This window comes from Tamandua tetradactyla, chromosome 5 (genome assembly GCF_023851605.1).
Source record: "Tamandua tetradactyla isolate mTamTet1 chromosome 5, mTamTet1.pri, whole genome shotgun sequence".
Lineage (NCBI taxonomy): Eukaryota > Metazoa > Chordata > Mammalia > Pilosa > Myrmecophagidae > Tamandua > Tamandua tetradactyla.
The window spans coordinates 32,956,894-32,983,461 of NC_135331.1; the positions used below are offsets into that span (position 1 = coordinate 32,956,894).

At 35.9% G+C, this 26,568-nt stretch overlaps 1 protein-coding gene across 14 annotated transcripts in view; it reads right to left on the reverse strand.

The window, feature by feature from the left end:
* The window catches only part of MTMR3 (myotubularin related protein 3), a 238,401-nt gene that overhangs the window by 50,241 nt on the left and 161,592 nt on the right, over positions 1–26,568 (reverse strand). For all 14 annotated transcript variants that reach the window (XM_077160596.1, XM_077160599.1, XM_077160600.1 and 11 more), the window contains 5 exons: positions 25,416–25,497; positions 17,440–17,529; positions 16,895–17,011; positions 9,980–10,062; positions 6,418–6,584 (listed from right to left, as the gene is read on the reverse strand). In XM_077160596.1, coding sequence (XP_077016711.1) covers positions 6,418–6,584; positions 9,980–10,062; positions 16,895–17,011; positions 17,440–17,529; positions 25,416–25,418 — 460 coding nt within the window. In that variant the 5' untranslated portion in view covers positions 25,419–25,497. The remainder of the gene's footprint in view (positions 1–6,417; positions 6,585–9,979; positions 10,063–16,894; positions 17,012–17,439; positions 17,530–25,415; positions 25,498–26,568) is intronic.

The following is a 26,568-nucleotide window of genomic DNA, read 5'->3' on the forward strand; positions in this document are numbered from 1 at the left end:
GCTTTGGACTTAGTTTGCTCTTCTTTCTCTAGTTCTTCCAGTTTTGAGGTTGGTCCCTGATGTGAAATCTTTCTTCCTTTTAATGTAAGCATTTAGAGCTATAAATTTCCCTCTTCACACGGCCTTTGCTGCATCCCATAAATTTTGGTATGTTTATTTTCATTTTCATTCACCTCAAAATACTTCCTAATTTCACTTGTGAATTTTTCTTTGACCCATTGGTTGTTGAACCATACATGTTTTAGTTTCCACATTTATTTGTGAATTTTCCATTTCTCCATTATTTCTAGCTTCATTCCACTGTGATTGGAGAAGATAAACTATATGATTTCAGTATTTTTTAATTTCTTGAGACTTGCTTTGTGAGCTAAGATAAAGTCTATCCTGGAGAATTATCCATGTGCACTCAAGAAAAATGTTTATTCTGTTTTTGTTGGGTGAAGTGTTCTGTGTATGTCTGTTAGGTCTAGTTGGTTTAAATTATCATTCAAGATTTTTATTTTCTTATTGATCTTCTGTCTAGATGTTCTATCAATTACTGAAGTGGTGTATTTAAATCTCCTATTAATGCAGAAACATCTATTTCTCCCTTCAAATCTGTCAGTATGTTTCACATATTTTAGTGCTCTGCTGTTAGGTGCTGTGGTAGTTAGATTCAGTTGTCAACTTGGCCAGGTGAGCATACCTAGTTTTATTGCTACGGACATGAACCAATGGTACTTGAACCTCATCTGTTGTTGATTTACATCTGCAGTCAGCTAGGAGGTGTGCCTGCTGCAACAATGGATGTTTGACTTAATTGGCTGATGCTTAAATGAGAGACCGCAACGTAGCACAGCCTAAGCAGCTCAGCATTCCTCATCTCAGCAATCGCAGCTCAGCCCAGGCCTTTGGAGATGCAGAAAGAAGTCACCCTGGGGAAAGTTGTTGGAACACAAAGGCCTGGAGAGAAGGCCAGCAGAGACCATCCTGCACCGTCCACATAAGAAAGAACCTCAGTGGAAAGTTAGCTGCCCTCCCTCTGAAGAACTAACAAAATAAATCCCCTTTTATTAAAAGTCAATCCGTCTCTGGTGTGTTGCATTCCGGCAATTAGCAAACCAGAATAGGTGCATATATATTTAAAATTTCACGTTTTGTAGAACTGACCCCTTTATCAGTATACTATGACCTTTTTCTTCCTCTTAATAGTTTTTGACTTGAAAGTCTATTTTATCTCATGTTAGTGTATCTAACACTATTTCCACAGTATATATTTTTCCTTCTTTTCACTTTAACCTACTTCTATGTCTTTGAATTTAAAGTCTCTTGTTGACAGCACATAGTTGGTTCAAGCTTTTTTATCTGTTCTGCCAATCTGTGCCTTTTGACTGGACAGCTTAATCCATCCACATTTAAAGACACTACTGACTACTACTAGACTTTATGCCATTTTGCTATCTAGTATTTACAAGTCTTGTAACTTTTTTTGTCCCTCAATTCTCCCATTAATGGTTACTTTCACATTTACTTGATTTATTTGTTTAGTGTTATATTGAGTTCCTTCTCATTTTTATCTGGATATATTTTTCATTTTCCTTATGGTTGTCATGAGGTTAAAATTAAACATCCTAAATATATAAATATATGCCAACTTGACCTCAGGAGCATACACATACACTTGTCCTATACCCCTCTGTCCCCCCACTTTTTTTTTTATACTTGTTACAAATTATATCTTTGTATATTGTATGGCCAAAACCATAGATTTATCATCACTTTTTATGCATTTGCACCTACAGAAAGAAATTATCCCCTGAAATGTCTGTTTCTTGAGTGTGTAACCAGGTGATATGACAGACATTCAAGATTTTCTCGAGTGTCAGTTCTCCTACCAGGAAGGTCCAAAAAAAGCAAAGTACAGGATTCTCCCTGCATTTTCTGAGCCTGTATCTTGTCCTGCATTTGTGCTTGCTAGTAACCTTAGGAATTCCCACTTACAGGATTTTGAATGCACCTACTTTCCAAGAGATAGATCTTTTCCCTTTACCAGGTGTTCCACTGCTGGAATAAATTAGGTAAGCCTTTGCCCGGGGCAAAGCACCCCGGAAATCATCAAAAAGGGAAAATCAGTCATCCCAGCTCGGGACAAAACCACCCATAACTAAAACACAAGAGTGAGGTTCTAACCTAGCATATTTTAGGAATATCTTAAGAGTTGGCTCAAATCCATAAGAAACAAAATGAGCAAGGGAATAACAAAGTCATCTAAAAAGATGAGGAATTTTCAGTCTGTGGTTATGAAAGAAGAGGAAAGGATACACCAAGTTTTGCTAACTGAACCCTGGCCATAATAAAACCAGAGAATGACTCTTGGAGTTAAAAACTTTAAACAAATCAAAGGTCTTATACAGCACACTTATTAAGTCTGCTATCCTGAGAGATGGTGGAGACTGAAAATTTAATAAATAAGATATAATCATTAAAGCAACTTAGAGAACGTCAACTTAAGATAGGTCCATTTCACTGTATCTAATTATTTCCTTAAAAAAAAACTTGAAAAGACCCATAAACAAAACAATAAAATAAAAAATGTAATGGCAAAAGGGTACAACTACTGTGGAAGGCAGTTTGCTCAGTAAGCAAGTATAGAATTGCCATATGATCCAGCAATACCAATGTTAGGTATCTGCTCAGAGGACATGAAGGCAAGGACACAAATGGCCACTTGCACAGCAATGTTTACAGCAGCATTATTTACAATTTCCCAAGAGACGGAAACAGCCCAAATGTCCATCAATAGATGAGTGGCTAAACAAGCTGTGGTATAAACATACAATGGAATGTTATGTAACTGTTAAGACAGAATAAAGTTATGACGTATGTAACAATATGGATGGACCTTGAGGACATTATGCTGAGTGAGATTAGCCAGAAACAAAAGGACAAGTACAGTATGGTCTCACTGATATGAACTAACATGAATGAATGAACTTGGAGAATTTCAGTTAAGAACAGAGACCTGAGGAGATAGAAAGAGGGTAGATACTGGGTAACTGGTAATGAAGGGATACAGATTGTGCAAAACGATTGATCATAAAAATTCAGAAATGGATAGCACAATACTATCTAACTGTAATACAATAATGTTAGAACACTGAATGAAGCTGAATGTGAGAATGTTAGAGGGAGGAGAGCTAGGGGCACAAATGCAATCAAAAGGAAAGACAGATGATAAAGAATGAGATGGTATAATCTAGCAATGCCTAGAGTGTACAATGATAGTGACTAAATGTACAAATTTAAAAATGTTTTTGCATGAGGAGGAACAAAAGAATATCAATATTGCAGGGTGTTAAAATAGATGGTAATTTATTTTTTTAAAACTTTAACTTATGTGTGAGACTAAAGCAAAAAAATGTTTAGTTGGAACAAAATTTATATTTTGACTAGTGCATCTCCTAATATAACTTATATGGACAGTTTAATTGAACACCATAACTACATGGAACCTTGAGTAGGGTATGAGATTTTATTGGTTTGTCCAAAATGATGCCCAGATAAATCCCAGGGTGATTTGAACAGTGAATAAAAAAGTACTTCCTAAGTCCCCTTGCGGAATGGTGAGAAAGGGGGAAAATTCAGCTTCCCAATTTGGAGAAGGCCTGATATTTTCATAAGCAGTGAGGACAACAAAATCAAAAGGCTGAACTCTCAATCCTGGAGTTTTGTTCATATGAAACTTAACCCCAGATAGGCCAAGCCTACTTAAAATCAGGCCCAAGAGTCAACCCCAGAAAACCTCTTTTATTGCACAGATGTGGCCTCTCAGCCAACAGGGCAAGCAAACTCCCTGCCCTTTCCCTCTCTATGTGGGACATGACTCCCAGGGGTATAAACCTTCCTGGCAACATGGGACAGAAATCCTAGAATGGGTAGGGACTCAGCATCAAGGGATTGAGAAAACCTCGACTGAAAGGGGGAAGAGAGAAATGAGACAAAATAAAGTATCAGTGTCTGAGAGATTTCAGAGTCGAGAGGTTATCCTGGAGGTTATTCTTACACATTATATAGATAATCCCTTTTTAGTTTAAGTTGTACTAGAGAGGTTACAGGGAAGTGCCTGTAGATCTGTGTTTCAGTAGTCATGTTTCTTTAAGATGACTGTATAATGATACAGCTTTCACAAAGTGACTCTGATTGTGAAAACCTTGTTCTGATGCTCCTTTTATCTACGGTATGGACAGATGAGTAAAAAATATGGATTAATATAAATAAATAATAGGGGGAACAAATGATAAAATAAATTGGGTAGAGGGAAATACCAGCGGTCAATGTGAGGGAAGGGTCAGGGGTATGGTGTGTATGAGTTTTTTCTTTTTCTCTTTTTATTTCTTTTTCTGGAGTGATGTAAATGGTCTGAGAAATGATCATGGTGACGAATATAACTATGTGATGATATTGTGAGCCTCTGATTGCACACCAAGTATGGAATGTTCACACGTTAAGAATGTTCATGCTGTATGTTGATGGTTTTATTAATAAAATTTTTTTTAATGCAATGGTATCTCAATAAAGAGGCAAAAAAAAATTAAAGATCCCATGGTGAAGGGAGAGATGTGAGAGACAGTTTTGAGCACATTCTCATTAAATCTAAACTTGGTATGATCTTTTGTGGATGACTTTGGATCCCACTGGCCCACTGGACAGGTTCAAGAGAAGCTTAGATTCTGAGACTTCCCTGAGGCACCATGACAGCAGGTGCCTCTGTTTTTAGAGCTGTATCTGCAGCATCCCACAGAATCAGTTCTCAGTAACAGAATTGGGATTAAATTCTAGCTCTGGGACTTGGCAATAGGCTTTACCTCTGACTTTACCTCTGAATCTCCATTTCTGTTTCCCAAAACAGAGACACCAGCCTATCCTGCCTGCTTGATGGAATCATAAGCATCAAACAAAAATATGTATCAAAGTCTCTTTAAACATAAGACAATGCTTATGTTTGTACATTTTCATACACAAATTAAGAATCTGAACCAAAAGTTTCTATCATTGATGGTATGCAAGAGAACAAAGTGATAAAAGCATAGTCTCATATGTTTAAACTGACTTAGGGAAGATGTGTGTTTAAAAAAAAAAATGAAAGATGCAGGATTAAAAACTTAGACTTTTTCATTTAGACCTCAGAGTAAGCTTTACTGGAAAGAAGCTCACAACTCTTTACTACTTAGGAATTCAACATTTTGCTTCCTCCTCAAAGAGTCAGTGTTGGCTGAACTGTATGCATTTTACTACAATTTTAAAGATAGAGACTAATGGGACAATGAAAAGGGTAATATATTATTTAATAATCTGAAACTAATAATCTAGTAATGGAAGAGAAAATGCCCAAAAGGATATTATCAGGACAATTGAAAAACTGGAATACAGACTGTAAGGATCAAGAAGTTTCTTGAGCTTGATAACTATACTTAATGTGTCTAGATAAGTACTAGGACATATACATGAAAGCATTAAGTATTAAAGGAGCACAATGTATGCAATCTACTGTCAAGTGTTTAGAGAGAAAGAATAATATAACAGAAATGGCAAATGTTAAAAGCTGATAAATCTGAGTATGTGGATAGGGATATATTGAAGTTATCTGCAGTGGTTTTATATTATTTTTGCAACTTTCCAATAAGTTTTAAATTATTTCAATAACAAATGTTTTCTTAAGTCATTGTTGGACTAGCAAAATTCTATTTATGGCAGCATAAAGTTTACACACAAATGCAAACAGAGAAATAACATGAACTCAGCAAAGCCATTTCTGAGGGAGAAAGTTAATGAGTAGGACAAAGACCATATGAGGAGTCAGGAAGCCTGGACTCAGCTTTTCTATTTGTCTGTGCTTGGAGAAGTTGCCAGGTCTCTCTAGACATCTGTTTCTTCATCTACTGGAAGAAGACAATGGGTAATCCACAACTTGAAAATTCTAAGACAGCAAAAGGCCACTTTCTATTCTAATATTCTGTGGCCTACGTCCTCACACCTCTGTACCTTTGTTCACGCTATTTGCTTTGTATGAAATTCTTTTCCCCATTCTCCAATAATGAACTCTTATTTCTCCTTAAAGCCTACCCAAAAGCCATTTGTGAATGTGAAGTGTTCCCAATATATATACAAAATTCATGGTTCCCTTCCATAATACACACCAAACCATATTATGGTTGTTTTTAGGCCCAACAGATTGTGATGTTGAATCTAGTGTTCTTCCCTTATCTTGCAGGGTAGGAAACATATTCTATTGAGCTTAGAATGATGACCTCATGCTAGGTGTTCCAAAAATATTCATTAATTGAACATGTATATGTAGGCATTTCTATTCATGTTAAATGTACTTCAAGCTGTAGTGAATAAAGCCCACAGGCACATAAACATTTTACAAAGGCCTACCTGGCCTGCACAGGTCTCCATGTTGCTCTTTTTCACTGGCATAGACCTCCATGCACCAAGCATGGTATGCAAATGAGAAGAGATCTTCTATTTTAGAAGGTGGTCGAATTGCATTGTTCAGCCTCTTAAGCCATTCTTGACACTGTTCAAAGGTTGAGAACTGACACCTTTGTAAAGGCAAACAAGTATGAATGTCAATCAGAAGACAGCTGACAATGAAACTTCAATGAACACACCATTTCAAGAGTGCTACTCATAATGAAGTGCAACTACAGTCAAGAAAGCATCAGAGGTTGTCACCATGCACTTATCTTTTAAAATAAACATGCTTAATAAGTTTTAACCAACAGTGTGAAATGTCAAAAAAACCCAACTTTTTTAGACTAATAAAAGCTCTTCTGAGACTAATTAATGACAATAATTAAAATGACAGTTATTTTCTTTCATCAATGGGATTTCATTCTACTCCTTCCATCAAAGTTTTATAGGTTGTACCTCTCAAGAAACTCTCCCCTACACAGGACATGGCTCCCAGGGGTGCAAGTCTACCTGGCAACATAGGACAACTAGCATCGTGGGATTGAGAAAGTCTTCTTGACCAAAAGGGGGGAAAGAAATGAACTAAAAGTTTCAGTGCTAAGAGATTTCAAATAGAATCAAGAGGTCATTCTGAGGTTATTATTATGTATTATATAGATATTCCTTTTTAGTTTCTAGTATTATTAGAATAGCTAGAAGGAAATACCTGAAACTGTTAAAATGTAATCCAGTTGCCTTGTTTTTTTTTTTAAATTGAGAAATCTTCACACACACATACAGTCCATCCATAGTATAGAATTGATGGCTCACAGTATCATCACATAATTGTGTATTCATCACCATGATCATTTTTAGAACATTTGCATCACTCCAGAAAAAGAAAGAAAAATGATAAAAACTCACACATCCCATACCCCTTACCCCTCCCTCTCACTGACCACTAGTATTTCAATGTACCCCTTATTCCCTCCTATTATATATTTATTTACCCTTGATTCTTTTTGTTTTATTATTTTTAACCCATTTTTTTACTCATCTGTCCATTCCATAGATAAAAGGAGCATCAGAACAAGGTCTTCACAATCACACAGTCACACTGTGAAAGCTATATAATTATACAGTCATCTTCAAAAACACATGGCTACTGGAACACAGCTCTACAGTTTCAGGCACTTCCCTCTAGCCTCTCTAATACATCTTAAACTAAAAAGGGGATATCTACACAATGTATAAGAATAACCTCCAGGATGACCTCCGACTCTAAAGTCTCTCAGCCACTGACACTTTATTTTGTTTCATTTCTCTCTTCCCCCTTTCAGTCAAGGTTTTCTCAATCCGTTGATGCTGAGTTCCAACCCATTCTAGGATTTCTGTTCCACGTTGCTAGGGAGATTTACACCCCTGGGAGTTATGTTCGACATAGAGAGGGAAAGGGCAGGGAGTTTGCTTGCCATGTTGGCTGAGAGACAGGCCAACAAGAGGTTTTCTGGGGGTGACTCTTGGGCCTAATTTTAAGAATAGCCTTGATTCTTGATGATTGTATCAACCATACAATTTTTATGGCATGACTGCAGTTGTAGTTGTGAAAACCTTGTGATTGACACTCCCTTTATCCAGTATATGGGCAAATGAGTAATAAAATAAAGACAAAAATAAATAAATAATGGAGGGGAGGAAGGGGTATGAGATATTTAGGTCTTCTTTTTTATTTTTATTTATTAGACTAATGAAAATGCTCTAAAATTGACTGTGGTGATGAATGAACAACTATATCATACTGTGAGACGCTGACTGTATACTTTGGATGGGTTACATGGTATGTGATTATAACTCAATAAAATTGCATTAAAAATGTGTAGAAAAGTCTTCTTTGAGATTACATTACATACTAGACTGAACTAAGAAATATAATACAACACAGGTCAATTGGGAAATTACTTTCAAAATTTTCTTAATATTTAGCAATTAGAACAAATCAGCAACTTTAAATTTAAAATAAGACATACTACACTGAACTTTTCAACTGTGCCCATACAGAAAAAAAAAGTAATTCTGTTATCAATTACAATTTTCAGTATGTACAATTAGGGGGCTAAAATAATTAGTGTAAACTGATATGTTGGGGGATTTGTTTAAATACTTCGCTTCTTCCAATACAGAAAACGTTAAAAACTGAATAATTAAAAAGAAAGATTTTTGAACTGTGAGTTGTAGTCAGTATCTATAAAAGCAAGCCAAATCTCAATGGCTAAAAAGAAACTTACATTATTTACCTTAAAACCAAAGGGATCACTTAAACCTTTCCCTCATTCCTGTCACTGGCTATGGATATGCCAACATACCACTGGTTTAGTGGCACTTAAGAACAGGTCAAGGGGATAAAGTAAAATGCTTAGGGGATTTAGAACTCATAAATCTACTAAATTTAAAATGTATTTCAGCCATCATTTTGCAACCATTATAGTAAATATCAGATAAAGATTAAAATCTCCAATTGATGCTAAATATAGGGAAAAACTTTGATGAAAAGCAAGGTATTTGCATTTTCTTATAGTGTTTCCCATGGACTACTTATTAGTTGCAAGGGAGAAAAATATTGAAATTATACAGAAACTGGGTGACAACTTGACAAGAATAATCAAAACTAATATCACCAAAGAGGGATAGATAGACATTGTTTGACTACAAATACAATACCCTGAAAAGGACACATCATATATACAGTATTCAAGCTGAGAATGTGTAACCTCAATTTAATCATGAGGGAACATCAGACAAACACAAAATGAGAAATATTCTATTAAAACAAAGGCAGAGGAGGGGAGTTGTAGTGTTCAAAAAATGTCAATGTCATAAAAGATAAAGAAAGGCTGTAAAACATGTCTTAGAACAAAGGAGGTTAAAGAGTCATGGCAACTAAATGCAATATCTGACCCAGACTGGGATTTTGTACTGAACAAAGCAGGCGGAGGTGATACAAAGGAAATTCTTAGGTCAAGTGACAAAATTATAACATGGATAGCAAATTGGATAAAAATTACCATCAACGTAAAATTGTAAAGTTGGCAACAATACTGTGGTTAAGTAAGAAAATATCCCTATTCTTAAAGGAAATGGACACTGACGTATTCAGGAACAAAAAAGTAATGGTAATGCAACTTACCTTCAGATCTTTCAGAAAAAAAAAACTCACATACACACAACAGACACGTCATACATACGCAAAAGGCCCTCATATGGTAAAATAAATGGGGTAATATGTTAATAGGTGAATCAGAGTAAGCTCTATACTGATGTTCTTTGTACTATTTTTATTTTTGCAAATTTTAATAAACTTACAAATAAACAATAAAAAATGCGGTTCGACACATTATCTAATCAAATATTTCAGGCACTAACTACTCAGAAAATATTCCTAACAAGGCCGACCCTCAGAAGCTGTTTTACAAATTACCTAACCATGTAGCCTATTCTTTAAAAAACTATCACCCTCACTAAATAGCAGCACAAACACACTACATACCTGATAACTTTGCAGTCTTTACAAGTCAAATGAAGCTGAAATATATCTCGGCATTCAACACTTTCTATAAGCTGTAACGGAACCTGCAATTTAAAAAGATGAAATCCCTTTAAGTCAAAAAGGAAAAGGCATTGACCCTGCCATTCTTCACTGTGTCCAACAAGAAAGACTGGAAAGCTTAACAGTGGAAAGAAGCACACAAAACCGTACATTTTTACCAGGATCGATAGTACTTTAGTAATTTATGACTGAGTGAATTAAGGCTTCTCTTTATTCCTAAATCAAAGGCCTCTCAGGTCATATGATAGCATGAAAACAAAGAGGAGGCACCCCTCTGGAAGAAAAGGCATCAAATTCGCAAATTTATTCTCTCAAAGTACTACTTTAGCAATACTGCTAGACTATGACTTGCACTGACACAAATGCTAAAGGGAACCATAATGGTAATCTTCCTTTGCTTATGAAAAAGAACCACAGAGGGACATGACATCTAGGGGTAAAAGTTTCCCTGGCAGCATGTGAAATGACTCCCAGGGATGAGCCTGGCCCTGGCACCACGGGATCAACAATCCCATCCTGACCAAAAGGGGGAAAAAGAACTGTAACAAATAAGGTATCAGTGGCTGAGAGAATTCAAATAGAGTCGAGAGGCTACTCTGGAGGTCACTCTTATGCAAGCTTCAGTTAGATGTTGCTACCAATCATAATTTGTCCAACCCCCAAACAAAACCATTCCTGCCAATCCTAAAGAATACCTGGGGCACTATATAAGATTCTACAAAGATTCCAACTACCAGGTTAATATTCCAGAAACCTGCAACCTCCAAATGCGTCCCTGGACCACATAAGTTCTGAAATGCAGAGGGGCCAGCCTCTCCTCAACTAGTTCCATTCCCCCTATGCCATATTATCAACAGCCCCTTCCAACATGAAAAAGCTAGAATAGGCATAACCCAAATAGCCCTAAAGAGAGGGAGAAAGATCAAAAGTGATGGTGGAGTTATACAGAGAAGGTAGAGCTTAACAAATGAGTATGATTCCTGAATCATTATATTGATATTTCTTTTGATCTCAAAAACTTAAAATTATAGAACTGCAACCCATACCAAATTGAAATCTGTTCTACAACTAACCGTTGAGGTGCTCTGAAATGTCTTGCTTTTTATGTATATATATTATTTTTCACACAAAAAAGTCGATTTTGTTGCTTTTCTCTCTCTCTCCCTCCCTCTATCGGACAGGAGTGGCTGGAGGGGAGTACAGATACACAGATACACAGACACACAGACACAGACACACACACACACACACCTTCTAGCCTCCAATGTTCTGGAGCAGTTAGAGGAAAAATCTGAGATGACAGAATGGTGGCCCATGACAAACTCTGGGATCTGTTCTGTAACTACCTGTTGAAATGTGCTTTGAAAATTATTGCTTTTTCCTTTCTTTCCTTCGTATATGTTATATTATACAATTTTAAGTTTAAAAAAAAAAAAAAAGAACCACAGATCAAGGCCCAAGTGGAACTAATACTTTGCTTGCCCCAAATGACTGAATGGGATGGTGGCTTTAGTGTGAACAAAGGAGCCTCCTCAAAGAGTGAAAGAGGCTGGAGGTCCAAAGTGTTCGCAAGTTGCACAGAAAAGAAGACAGGACAGTAGCTGCTGGTCAGACTCTCTGCTCAGTAGAACAGACCCCACAGGCCTCAAGAAGGAGAGAGCCTATGGTCAAAATCCTAAAACTGATTAGGTATGTCTTGCTTCAAAAGACCAGATGAGAAGACTTGTTTGCCAAAGTGGGGCTGGAGATCTCGAGAAAGCTGGAATGGTTCCTTCTTGACAATCTGGTCAGTGGACTCTTTAGAGCACAGGATTACATACAACACTGGAGAGACACTACAGAAAAGAGAGTGAGAAGAGGAAAAGCATCTGAACAGGATTACAAATCCTCAGAGTAATATAAGGAACCACTTCACCTCAACCCCGCCACCCCGTCCCTGAGCTCATACTGACTAAAGTCTTGGCTTCAAAAGCAATTTCCAAATCTTCAAAAGAGTATGAGGCCTCTCCTCTCTCACCTGTCTTTGTGAGAGTGCCCAAATGTCCTCTCACATGTGTTCTCAATACATTTTCTACCTGCTAAAAAAAAAAAAAATTATAAATGCTCCCATTCCTTGGGAAAGAGTGGACTACTTGTCTATTATACTGTATCCAACCTAGCCAAAATGTGGCTGTGAGAATTCCAAGTAACATTGCAACAATTCAAGTTAAACATGAGTCTCCTCCAAGACAGACAGAAACAAGAGAATGCTGCCCACAGAGGGTGGCCCTCATGCTAGCTGAGCAGTTCCAGGAACAGGCTTCCTGCAAACCCTGCCTTACCACACAGCTGCCAGAGTCAGCAGAGAACTCTCTGAACAAAGAAAATGGGAATCAAAGCCCAATGCTAGAAGTCTGAGACAAAGAAACGGAAACTGGGGCAGGGATTAAAGAAGCAAAGAAAGCAAAAATATTACTCAGATGTATCTTCCTCAAGACTATAAAGTTTTCTTGCTTATAAATCTATAATCTACAGTATTTCTCACAATTGTTATAGGACTGGGATTAAGAGAAACACTAAGAAATATTGCCCGTATTCTGAGAAAAAAGGTATTTGGGACCCTCTGTTTTTGTTTTAAGTCCTTAACTCGAAAGTGCTATAAGAAACTGCAAGTGATGGAGTTAATTTCTTTCAAGGCCTGTACATCTAAGAAGATGATTTATTCTAAGGCCAGTACTTTGGATGCCTTTAATAAATTATCTTTTTACTTTTTTAAAATGTACTCCCCCTAACTACCTCCAACCAGCACCACAAGGGGGAGGGTGAAAAGCGGGGCTGCCAAACTGGCAATTAAGAGGCCTGAGGTATGTAGTCCACATTTCTAAATTCTGCCAATTAAAGACCTGCTTCCTGGCTTCCTTGGGCAAAAATCCAAAAGTCCTTATATGTCACAAGCCTCTGCTTCCTGAACCTCAGACAATCACCATTTAGGAAGACCAATGCACAAGGGCCTGAGAAAAGGCTGAAGTGGGAAGAGAGTGAGCTTTACAAATCCAAAGAGGCTGTTATCCCAGCAGTCACCTCTATGCCAGGTCCCCTTTAACTGCTTTTTCTTACAACTAGAAAATATGGAAACCGAGTAATGCTATTGGTAGGAACTGTGTGACCCATCTGTGCTGCTTTGCTACAGAGAAAAGAGAAGATTTACATCCCTACTAGGAACCAGAGCCTGGAAGGCTGTATCCAAACTTGCCGAATAAGAAGAACAAAACGCCTTAGAGCATGCAAAATATGTGCTACCGAAATGCATTCAACATATAAATTTTCATTTTAACATTACAAATTTAAGGAGGAAGAATTTTTAAATTGGCTCTATGCTTTCAGGACAGATTGCAAATACTAGCAAGTCATCAAAAACAATCATGTATACTCAAATCATAGCTATGGTAACAACAGATTTCAATATTCATGCAGATTGTCACATGTAGGCAAATTTAATATGTATTAAGAAGAGAGACAAAGAGAAATACCTAATTTTTGTACCAAATAAGCATTTCTCTTTTTTCTTCTACTTTCTACCCCAGTTTTCTCCCAATACACATGGTCTGAAGTGCTCCTTAAACCGCTTGTCCAGTCTTCAGAAATGACCTCCTTTTCCTCTTGGGGCTCTCCAACAAAACATACTAAGTTTCTCTGCTTTTTCAAGCTTCTCTCCATTACTTTAGGTTTCTCAACTTTCTTCACACACAAAGAGAATCTCTAACCATTTCTACAACTAGCCTATTGAACCTACATATTTTACTGAAGTTCTTATCTGCTGAAGGAGGTAGGGAAGGAGAAAGGAATGCACCACAATAGTACCAACTCTGGTCTCCATCTGGGACCCAATGCAGGAGGGGTCGACTGGCTCCTGGATTAATCCCAAATGTTCAGGATCCTTAGCACTAACCATGATGAAATGAATTTATTTGTACAGAGAAGTCCTAGTCTCCCTCAATCTGAAATGTTTAAAGACATAACCGAGAAATTAGCATTTAAGGAGTGATTTTGATTACTGAATTATATAGATATTCCTTTTTGCTTTCTAGTATTATTGTAGTAGACAGGGGAGAAATACTTGATATCACTAAATTGAAATCCAAATGCCTTGATCTCTGATAATGATTATATAGCCTTTACCTTCTGCCCCTGTGACTGTAAAAACTTTATGACTAATCTTCACTTGTACCCATTTATCCAGTTTTTCAACTTCAAATTCTTATAATCACTAAAGACAGCCCCAAATGTTTATTAATGAAGGGTCTTGGGTCAGCCCAGAACTAACCTACCCCAAGTTCAAAGTTATCTTGATAACCAAGACTGGATCTAACCAAAGTGGGCCCACATGACAGGCGCAGTATATTAGATTTTAACCTACAAGTCATCTATACCTCATCCTGCCATTTTCTTACATACGATTCTGTGACTAAGCATGTAATTAATCTATGCATGCTCAATAATTAGATTACATTAATTACATCATCTGAGGCGACTGTGCTCATTTATCCTAAAATCTGCCCATCTTTTTCTTTAATAAAACTATCAGAATTACTGAAGTTTGGGGAGACATCTGCTCTCCTACTATGCGCCAAATAATATAAACTCTTTTTCTCTTTGGAATCCTGGTAACAAAGACACTGCAATGTCAAGATTCTTTTGCACAATCTTTTCTCTATGCGAATCCATTACCTTGGGCTTATCTTATCTTATTCAAGTGACACATAGCCTCCATGCCTTAGAGGGTTATAATGCTAACTGAGAAAACACATTTAGACAAGGAAATGGGTCAAAAGTGAGAGCAGTGATAAGCTTCCTTACATATTAAATCTCTATCAAAATGTGGACCAACAAGTCCATTAAATTACTCAGACAGCTACTGTTAGACAATGATGTTTAGTACACAGACCTATTCACATAGAAATATATCGTTTTAAAAATGGGAAATATGCTAATATCCATTTCAAACTCATATTAAATGCAATTCACTTAATAGTTACTGAGTACCATGGTGCCAAGAGACATACTAGGTCCTAAAAAGACAAAGATGGATAAGCAAAAATATTATAATAAATCTGTTACATGTTGTAAAGATATTTTAAGATTCAGAAGAGGGTATAATTAACTGTTGGTGAGGGAAATGGGAATAAGAAAGGCTTCGCAGAGGAAGTTATGACCTGAATTGGGTTTTGAATGATAAAGAGGTCACTGGCAAAAGAGGGAATGCAGAGAAACAGGGTTATATACTCCAAGGAGGTTAGTATTATTAGTACAAAGTAAAGAAAGGGGAAAGCAGGGAGCCGAAAGTAAAGCTGGCAAGGACCAAGGATCATAAACGGCCTTTACACCATGCTAAGTAATTTGATATTCATCTTAGAAGTAATAAAGAAAATAATGAAGAGCTTTAAGCTGGCATGTTTGGATTCCTGCTTTCTTTCCAATCGACCCTATTTCCCAGGAGATCTAAAAATACTCTCTGATATACTTGGCCATAAACTGTGTAGGGAAATGCACTGATATGAAACAATAAAATCCCCACATGCAATTTAATTACAATGTCATTGATTACAGTCATTTAAACCCTGAAAGAACACAAAATTCAATCAGGCAATTCCACTAATTGTTACTATCATTACTTCCAAAGTAGCTGGCAGGGCATTTATGATTGCTGGGATTTAATGGGAGTTTCCATCTTTTTCTCTCCCATCACCCAATTCCAAATGGATCCATCTGAACACAGTGCTTTATAGTATGAAAGAATAGCATGATCTTCCTCTGATATCTGGTGTGTATTTTTAGCTGATGGAGAGAATACTAACCTAATGGCTGCCTGAATTGGCTGAACAGAATTTATGATGATAGCCCAAATCTACCTAGAGGGAATTCAGGCCAGAATGACTCCTGGACATATAAGTGCTTAACAAGGCCAACTATAAAGAAAATTGCGACACTTGAGTCTTTTGGCAAATCAGAGTGTGACTAAGGAATTAGGGCAATTTTTGAACCACTGAGTAAAATGAACTTGAGACAGATTTAAAGAACCCAAAACCGAACCTAAAAACACACAATCTGAATGAAGGATTACAATCCTGAACTGTCATTAGGTGTTATAATACAAGTCTCCATACTAAGACTCAAGTGCAGAAAGCCACAATACTGGCAAATAAAGAAGGCATTCATTTGGAGAAAGTGCATGAACTTTCAGGGCTTTGCAGTTTCACTGAAGACTATTAAGGATGGCAGTGCACTGGAAGAACCAGTTCATTTTACTGAGTGCCCTCATAACCAAAAGGGTAAATGCGCTCATGAGAACTGAAAGCCTTCCTTTTCTTCAGTAATATAAAATTCATTATGCAAATAAACATTGTACTTAACATCTATATTTATTCCACCAAGAAACCATTAAAGCAACTTTATCCTATAATGAGTCTGCATTAAGCTCAAAGCACATTTCATCACTTGACATTAAAGCCCAAGAAATTATCTAGACTGAAGCAGCTGGTCTAAGCAATCTAAACTATTAAAGATTGAGGAATAAAAGCCTATACAGCATTAGTACCCTTATTCGTTTAATGATACAGCATTACCTAGTGCAAATCATTCTGTATTTCTAAATAATGATCACACCTCAAGTACCAGCTGACAACTACAAGCATCATTTAAAATTAAGCACAGGAGTTGCCGGCTAACCTAGTGCTAAATTAAGTGAGAGGAAAGCAGAGCACATATTGTTTTCACACCTATTTCATTTTGACTCTCTTCTCTTTAAGAACATTAATATGTTTTTCCAACTTCCTTTCTTTATCTATCTTCCAGGGAGAACAGCTGGCAGTAACTTACATTAACGAGAGATTCCTTGAACTTGATGTGAAGTCTGTAATTAGAAAGGGCAATGATGGCATCTTCAGCACGGCCCACATACTCTGTGCTCTCTCCATGAAGTTCAAGGAAAGGAACCTTAAAAATCGAAGAATAACCCTTCAGAGCACTGAAGTAGTAAAGAAGTCTTCAAACATGGGTCAAATGACTGACTGGTAAATCCTCCGTCATCCAAGTTTAACATACAATATAATGTGTTTGTACTGTATAGTGTGGAAAAAGTAAGGAGCCCTAAAGAGGATGGGTTCATACCCACCTGATTCAAACATAACTAACTATGCAAATTCTTATTACTAAAAGAATGCCACAGAGAAGAACATCTCAAACAGTAAATTCTCAGCAACACAACTCTCTAAAATATTTTCCAGCTTGCATTTCTACTATATCTATGATTTAGGAAAAATAAATATATATTATACAGTACATTACTTCAAAATACCAGCACAGTTACATTTTTGCCATAATGCTAAATACTTAATGTAACATTTAAAGTGACCTGTAATTACCTGAAGATTCTCATCCTCCCGGATCAGCTGCTTCCTGGGAAAAATCTGATTGGCCTGGATGCACTCAAGACTGTGAGGAGTCTCTTCATCCTAAAAGACCCAAAAACATTTAACTAATTCCAAAGCTCCTACTCATCCATATTTGGTTTTCTATCATGTCCAGCAGTATAATCACAACGGAATTCCAATGACCAAAGTGACAGGAAGAAAAGTTCAAGGAGAAAATATCCATCTAAATAAATGCTCTATCCAACATATTAGATGCCTGTAATTAGAGCACGCACACATGCAAAGAATGTCAGAAAAGGTTAAGAATACGTCTAGCGACACTATTTAAGAAAAACCAAGATGTAGTACTTTTTTCTCTTTAAGTTACAATCTTACAAATTCTTAGTTTTGAGAGCTATATACTGAACTATTTAAGTATGATTTGATGCGTGGGCAGGGGACACCCACAGCACTGCAGGATGGGCATGAAGCCAATTTGGACAATTTATCCCCCACCTCCACACGGGGGCACTGAGCTCTTACACAGACCTAGATGATGCCTGAGGTCTTTTGATGAACTCGTCAGCCAATGAAAAGGCTGTTCATGCAGACTTGATTTTGAAGATATTTTTTTAAGAAGATGATGATATTCAGTGAGATACCATGCAGTTGTGCATATTGTCAAGCCTTTGTTACAGAGCAGTATATTGGATTTCCTCAAGGACAACTTAAAATAATTTTAAAGAATTTGTGGAAATCACTCAAAATTAGGACATGATTAACCAAGACAGAGAAGAATGGCTTGTCTTAGCTAGCAGAACGAAGCCTATTAGTCTCTGAATGTAACCAACTTTTGTCCTTATTTCTATTTTAAAAATCAATATCATCAATGGCAAGGTAATTTTAATTACTGCATTTCTGAGTGAACCGTTACAATCCTCAAAAGTCTGTGTGTGTGCCAGTGCACATGTTTCAGCAGGCTAAGAGAAACACTGTCAGCACAAAACAAATACATATTGTGGTTTTTCTCAGTGCACAGTTAAAAATAAAGAATGAAATGGTGTGATGCCTAGAATCTGCTACAAAATAATCAAAGTGTGGGTGTGGATGAGGAAGAAGTGAGTAGGGGTCTAAATGAAGCATGACTGATCATGAGTTGATAATTGATGAAACTAGGTGAGTCATGTGGCAGTTCATTATAGCACTTCATTTTGTATATACTTTGGTATATATGGAATTTCCATGAAAGAAAGCTATTAAAAGGTTTTTAGTTTTAAGAAAATGTAGTCTTAAGAATTGGGTTTCTCAAAATAAAAACATGTGTGAACCACTATTTCTAGTTTAGTCTTCCTTTTATTACAGAACAATATTTCTATTAAAGCAATTTCAAAAGAAGAAGCAAGAAATTCAAATTCAAATAAAATGTCACTTGAACTGAACTAATTATAATTTGTATAAAAATAATCTTTTACATTTTGAATGTTAATGGTGATAGGAAGACAAGAGAAATACAATGACAGAAAGCCTTACTGTAAATCATGATGGAAACTATTCACACAATTTTTAGAAGAACAAAAGCCACATTATGCTCAACTGATAGAACTAAGACTTTTTAACAAGTATTTACTTGCCATTTTGGCGTAGTCAACTTATCACAAATCCAAAAATTCCTACCGATACATAACACTTACTGTTTAACCCAACAGCAACCTTAACCATAAAATGGTAATATTCTACTCTCATGGTTCTCAAAGTGAAGTACACAGATTCTGAGACCGTTCCAGGGATCTGCAAGGTCAAAATCATTTCCACAATAATACTAGTGATATTTACTTTTTTCACTGTGTTAACATTTACACTAAGAGTGCAAAAAGAATTGGTGGATTAAAACATTGTTGCCACCTTAGCACAATAAAGGCAGTATTACCAATTTCACTTAAGAATGTCCTTGCTAAAACACTTAAAATTAATAATTTTATTAAATCTTGACCCTTGCATAGAAGCCTTTTTTATAAAGTAAATACATATAAAACACTTTCGCTGCATGTTGAAGTACCGTAGTCATCACAAAGTAAAGCACTTGTGCAACTGTTTCAATTGCAAGTTAAATTAGGCAATTTTATCATTAAACATCAATTTTTTTTTTTTTTTTTTTTTTTTTTTTTAAAGGAAAGACAGAGAGAAGGAAGGAAGGATAGAAGGAAGGAAGAGAGGAAGAAAGGGAAACATCTTTTAAACATTTTCTTGTTTTATTGTATTTTGTTTCTCCGTTTTCGTTACATGGGCTGGGGCCGGGAATCGAACCGAGGTCCTCCGGCGTAGCAGGCAAGCACTTTGCCCGCTGAGCCACCGCGGCCCGCCCTAAACATCAATTTTAATTGAAAGAACAATTGGCAAACTATGGTACTTCAAATTTAGGTATCTGGCTGAACTTTTCTCCAACTGATAGTATTTCTTCCCAGGATAGAGATTTTATGCAAAAACTAGAATTCTGGAAAACGTGTTTTCTACCATCATGAACTTAAGAACTTAAATCACTTTTCTAGTAAGATTAGTGGTGACATTACCAAATGTGATTTTTTAATAAATATTACCTAAAGACATGGATGAACCCTGAGAACATAACGCTAAACGAAATACACCAAACAAAAGAGGACAAATAACTGTATTATTCCACTTATATGAATAGGCAAATTCATAGAGACAGAGATCAGAAAGGAGATTGCTGGTTTCAGGGGCTGAGGGAAGAGAGAATGGGCAGTTAATGGACACAGAGTTTCTGTCCGGGTGATGAAAAAGTTTTGGAAGTGGATGGTGGTGATGGAAACAACACTGTAAATGTAATTAGTGCCACTGAATCGTACACTTCAAAATGGCTAAAATGGCAAACTTTATGTTTAATATATATTTTAGCACAAAATAAAGGGAAAAAAATGATTAAAACTGATGGGAATAAAAGAAAAATTATATAATGAAGTAAGTCATCATATGGAAGATCTGCATTACTTAATGAAACATTATTTTCCTAAGGACCAATGAATGATTGTACAAAATCATGCATAGAGAAAAGATCCATTCAAAATAAAAAATACACCAATGGATTTACAGTAACAATAAAACAGTTCACTGATATGGGTTCAGATTCCATATTACATCCAACCTTTAAGGAATTACCTATCACTTCTTGAGTTTTGGTGTAATATGAAAGAAAAATATCCACAGTTAAAATACTATTCCCTTTTCTAACTACCCATCTCTGTGTAGCTGTATTTTCTTCATATATTTCAACCAAAACAACACACTGCAACATATTTAATGCAGAAGTACATAAAAGAATTCAACTGTATCTTCTACTAAGCCAAATGTTAAAGAGATTTGCAAAAATGCAAAACAATGCCAATTTCTTCACTGATTACTTCGGGATGAGAAAAAAGAGGTGCTTTTCATCAATAATGCTGTTTATGTTATAACTGGTTTGTGACTGCTATTTTTTTCTTAAAGTATGAACATTTTCTTTCAAAAGTCATGAATGACTTCCCTAAAACCAATCTCTTAATACCAATCCTGTAACAGGAAAAGCTATACAGAGACTCGGAAAACAACCACCCACACACCTATCACCCATTAAATCATACATCTTTGCTACCAGCTGGTTGGGCTCATCCCAGCCCCTCTGCTGGGCCATTTTATCTGTCGTGACAGGCTTTCTAAGGGTCTCTTTAAAAGTCCAAAAGAGGGCGGGCCGCGGTGGCTCAGCGGGCAAGAGTGCTTGCCTGCCGTGCCGGAGGACCCCGGTTCGATTCCCGGCCCCAGCCCATGTAAAAAACAAACAAACAAACAAAATATAATAAAACAAGAAAATGTTTAAAGATGTTTCCCTTTCTTCCTCCCTTCCTTCCATCCTTCCTTCCTTCTCTGTCTTTCCTTCCCTTCCTCCCTCTCTCTAAAAAAAAAAAAAAAAAAAAAAAAAAGTCCAAAAGAAATGAGTGGCTTTAAATTATGAAAATAAAACTATAGCAACTTTGTAAATGACTCATTAAATGCTACAAAAATTCACAAAATTTCAGTAATTATTAACCACAGACTTTCATAACATTTGAAAACAATCCATGTTACATTTTGTCACTTTCCTAGAATTGCTAGGTATTTACCATGACTGTCAAGAAATTATAGCTGATAATTAAATAATTTCAAAGGCAAAATTATGAAAATCTTTTCAGGTTTTATAGCAAAAATGTTTTTACCAAAATAGGTACATTTTAATAAGATTGCCATGATGTGTCTTGGGGACTCTGAAAGTGTAAGTGCTTGGGGTATACAGAAGTTCATAAATGGTTCTACCCCTGTAAACACCAAAGCAATTTGTTAGATGAATAGTTCTGTGTCAAATCATTTCATGCTACCCCTTTCCACTCATTTCCTCTGAGGTCAGTGAATGGATGATGGAATAATAAGGGGCATGGTCATATTTGAAAGGAACCCATTTTTCTATCATAAGTACCAGACTTTTTTTTTTTAAACCAAAATCCTATTTTCATTCTTAACAGGCAACTCTAACTTAAAGAACTCTGAATATTTATACCTAAAGAGAACCAAAGGAATTTTTAATTTAGGAAGATTTCCCTCATAAATCAATAGGGGATATGTAGGAAATGCTATCAAATATGAAAAAAAAAAGCCTTAAATTCTTATATAAAAGTACATTTTAAACATATGTTCTCAGCACCATATTAACTAGCTTTTTAACTCATCTAGAAGTTTAGGCCTAAACTTTTATTCTCTTCAAGATTATTTTACAGTGCTACTCATTATTTAAGTGATTCCCTAATCTAATTTTCAGCTAGCACAATTGTGTGCTATTCAATAGCAGAGAATTGAAATAATGTGGCAAATTAAAAAAAACTAGAGAAGCCACTTATCCACTCATTCTTATTGGCATATTGACTTGGGTGCTAACTCAGACAAATGTATGTAACCAAAGTAGCTACTAAAAACTGAAAATGGAATGAATAATTTTTAACATAGGACAACTTAAAATTATGGCAGCAAGACAAGAGCCTAATATACTTATCTTTCACAAATCAAATAACTGCTATTTTTTGAAAAAGATACCTTCTCAGCTTACATAATCTATAAAGTAAGCTTCAGGACTGATTTTTTTATCCTTGTACATAAATATTCATTTAATGCTCAAGGACTTATTTAACATGTTGACCAACTACACGCTGATGTTCTAGAAAAACAGAAATTAAAAAAACATTACTTGGCTAAATATGAGTTGAATTACCTTCTTAAATTTATAATAGTATCTGTGAGTTTTCATTGGTTAAAAAAATGGAGGCCAAACTTAATACTGTTGGTGGTAGGGGAATGAAAGAAACTAAGTGGAGAAAGAAATAAACTGGGAAGTATTGGCCTGTTAAGAAGTCTGGTAACAAATTTCTTCTAGGCTTTAAGGAGTTCTTCATTTGTAACAGAGAAGGTGTATCCACAAAATTTGATTTCCTGGTACTGCTGAGGAACACCAAGAATTATGAAATCTGGCACTTCTTGGTCTCCATCCGACTCCGTAAGGTCAGAGGGTCATCTATAAAATCCTGAAAAGGCTAGTTTCTACTATTCGCCTAAGCTAAGCAGGTTAAAGTGGTAAATATATACCTCGGAGGGGGATGTCAACATAGATATGTATTTAAAGAACACGGGGGAGCAGACTGTTGATTAGCCAAAATTCCTATTAACTAAGTTCATATACAGTATTCCAAGATAAACCCTACCAACCCACTAAAATAAAACCCATGTAAGATTTCACTCCATAAAATGTAAGGAAATGTAAAAGTGAAAGGAGTTACCAGTTTCAGTATCAATTCCAGTCGCTATTTTCAGGACTGGTACTGAAGGTCATTAATAATACATTTCCTTTAATATAATGCTTTGGATTTGCTTCCAAATAAACCAAAGGGGTATAGGAAAGTTAGAGGAAGCAAGCAAGAGTGCCCATGAATTTATGATTACTGTAGCTGATTGATGAGTATATGAGAAAGTATTTATTATACTATTCCCTCTTTGCATATGCTTGGGATTTTCCATAATAAAACATTAACACATTTTCCTAAGGCTTAGTCTTCTGATGAACTCCTACTCCAATTTCATTTGAGAACCATTAGGAGTTTCCCAGCCCATGTACCAAAAGGAAAAAAAAAAGAAAAATATCCTTTAGGAGTAAGGAAGAGGATGTTACTCTCAAATTAGTATAGAAGCATACACTGAAAACAAACAAAAAAGTTAAGCACTCCTGATTTTTCTATGTAAAAAGTAAGGATTAAGGACATGCAACCTAAATAAATAAATAAACAATTTTTTAAAAAAAGAACATGTAACCTAAATGCTAAATTGTAATATACATTTAATATTTAATTTATTTAAAATGGCTCAGCAACTTGCAAAATGTTATAATGCTAGTAAAATGAACATTAGGAATCCAATAGATCAACATGGGAAAATATTTAATTCACTTATTGAAATAAGCAAAATAGAAATTATGTTGTGATTCCAACTACATAAAATATGTACACTTGGTAGTGGACTAGTTAACATATAATACAATAATGGATTCTGGTGGTAGAATTGTTTGAGAATTTGTAAAATCTTGTTATAATGCTGGTTTGCAAAAAGTTAAAAAAAAAAATTTACAGTCTTCCCCAACTATTGCACACAAAACTATCTCCAGAGTGTGTCTGCAGCGCACAGTCAAGGAAAGCACATGAAAGACTTGCTGGGTACCACAAAGACCTTAGGAGAACCAGGAAGAGGACCAGGCTGTTACTTTTTGTGTGGAATATGATGAAGAACAAACCCTCAGTGCAGAACAGAGCAGCTTTCAAAAGCCCATCATTTGCTATTCATTAGCATTGGCATACATACCATATAAATACTAGGCAAGCTCTTTCTCCATGCATAAAAACTTTCTGAGAAAACCAATAAAATATAGTTTAGAGAAATAATATTAAAATTTCATCACTGTTTGGGGATAGAATATATTAGAAAGTTTTAATGTCCACAAACTAAGAAAAAAAATGGTTCTGCTTTAAAATGGAAACAGCTACCTTTCTCTTCAACTTTCTTTCAACATGACATTCCTGCACAACTAGCTTTTTTGTTTTGTTTTGTTTCTCTCAATTTTGAATATCATTTTCTAACCATGTCCCTAATGAGGCTTGAAATTAACATGGTCTTTTCAATTCCTTCTTTGTGCAACAGCATGAAAGAGTTTGGATCTAGGAAAAAATCACAAGATAAAAGCAATAGAATGTTACAGAGGACCATTTCTTTTGTAAGCCTTGCAGCCCTGTTTATGTATCTCCTCAGATGATAACAATGTGGTTAGTTCACTGCTCCATCTTCCCTGCTTGGACTGGACCCTAAATCCCACAAGTCACCGAAATGTCCAGTATATGTTTTTTGTGGTCAAATATGTAAGCATAGGAAATAGGAGTTGTGCAGAGCTGGTCTATCTTCTATGGGCTAAAAATAGTACCTTAAAGAGAGGGAACATGAAGGTGGTGAATTGCTTCTATCAGGAAAGGTAAATTAATAGATATATGGATGGCAATATCACAACTCTTCTAAAAACATTTTAGAAAAAAAAAAGTACAATTCTCACTGCATCTATGGCCTGCTTCCTAGATAAGAAACCTGGAGTCTAAGAATCCTGTGTTTAGTCTTGACTCCATTTACTAGCTGACTGAAAGATAAAGAAATTAACTCACAGGATGAAAGTTAAATAAATGAAAACTGCTCCATACAGTGAAAGATTCTATAATAATTACTACTAAGTAAACACTAAAAGACAGAAAGGCACAAAAACAGAGACTTCAACGGAAAGAGAAAAATAAGATGACTTCTTACAAAAACAAAAATGGCTAACTGACATTATTTTGATTGTCGGGATGAAAGTCCAACTCCATTTATTGTCATTTCCTTGTACTTACCATGACAGGAGGCCCCGATCAGGAGGAGAGACCCCCGTCCCTTCAGTCTCAGGCAAGGCTCTTCTTTCCTTTATTCTGAGATCTTTAAAAAAAAAAAAAAGGCAAAATTGGCAATAATTTTTCCCTTAATTGGCCATATCCTAATTAGAGGGACTGCATATATATGAACCTAACCAGAGTCAGCCAAGACAAAGTTGAATATCATTTGGCTAATTAACACTACTGAAATTCAAATTCTATAATGCCTTCTTTGTAAAAAATCTTTCTAGTCTTAAACCTATTTCTTCAAAAAATCAGTAAAGGCTCATCACACTCCTAAATGATGACGATATATGTCTTATAGCTTAGATGAAAATAATAAAGCAGTAAAAATTAAAACCAATGTTCAAATGTTTTATATTTTAGGATGGTTTTGCAGGCATCTATAAATTCAAAATGGATCTCCCTAACAGTGGGAACCAAACTGGCTTAATAAGGAAAATGTGGAAAAAATGGTCTTAATACCCAAATATTCGATGCTTATCTGAAAAGTTACACAAACTGTGCAAGTAACTTTATCTGCTTTTGAAGGCCAATATCAAGTCTAGCTCTAACTTCTCCTAATGGGAGTAAGATCATACAGCATGGTTTTATTAAACGAAATATTTGTAGCGTATCTACAAGCAAGGTATTTCTTCCATATCTTACATTGCCTACATGCACAATGACTTATTCTTGAGGGAAGTAAGCTAAATTCAGAAACCTAAGTGCAAGTACAAATATTGTAGGACTCTGAAAAGAAAGCTCAAAAGTCAGAAAAATGGGTCCCCCATCCCTTGCAGAAGCAGAGGGACTGGGAATCAGGAACTCCATTTTAGATATGTTATATTTGAGATTCCCATTAGTTATCAAATTGAAGATTCTACCAAGTAGAGAGGTGAATAAACTAGCCTGGAGATGAAGATGACTGAGGTTAGAAATATCAATATAAATATGGAAGATATCAGTGTAGGTGGCATTAAAGCCACAACTAGGGAGCAAGTACAGCAAGCTGGGAAGATCAAGGACAGGGAGGTGGAGCACTTCATTGTATAAAAGCAAAAAGGATGAGAAGAAACAGGCTGTTCCATAATGAACCAAGTCAGAGTCAACAGTCTCATCAGTGTTCTAACCA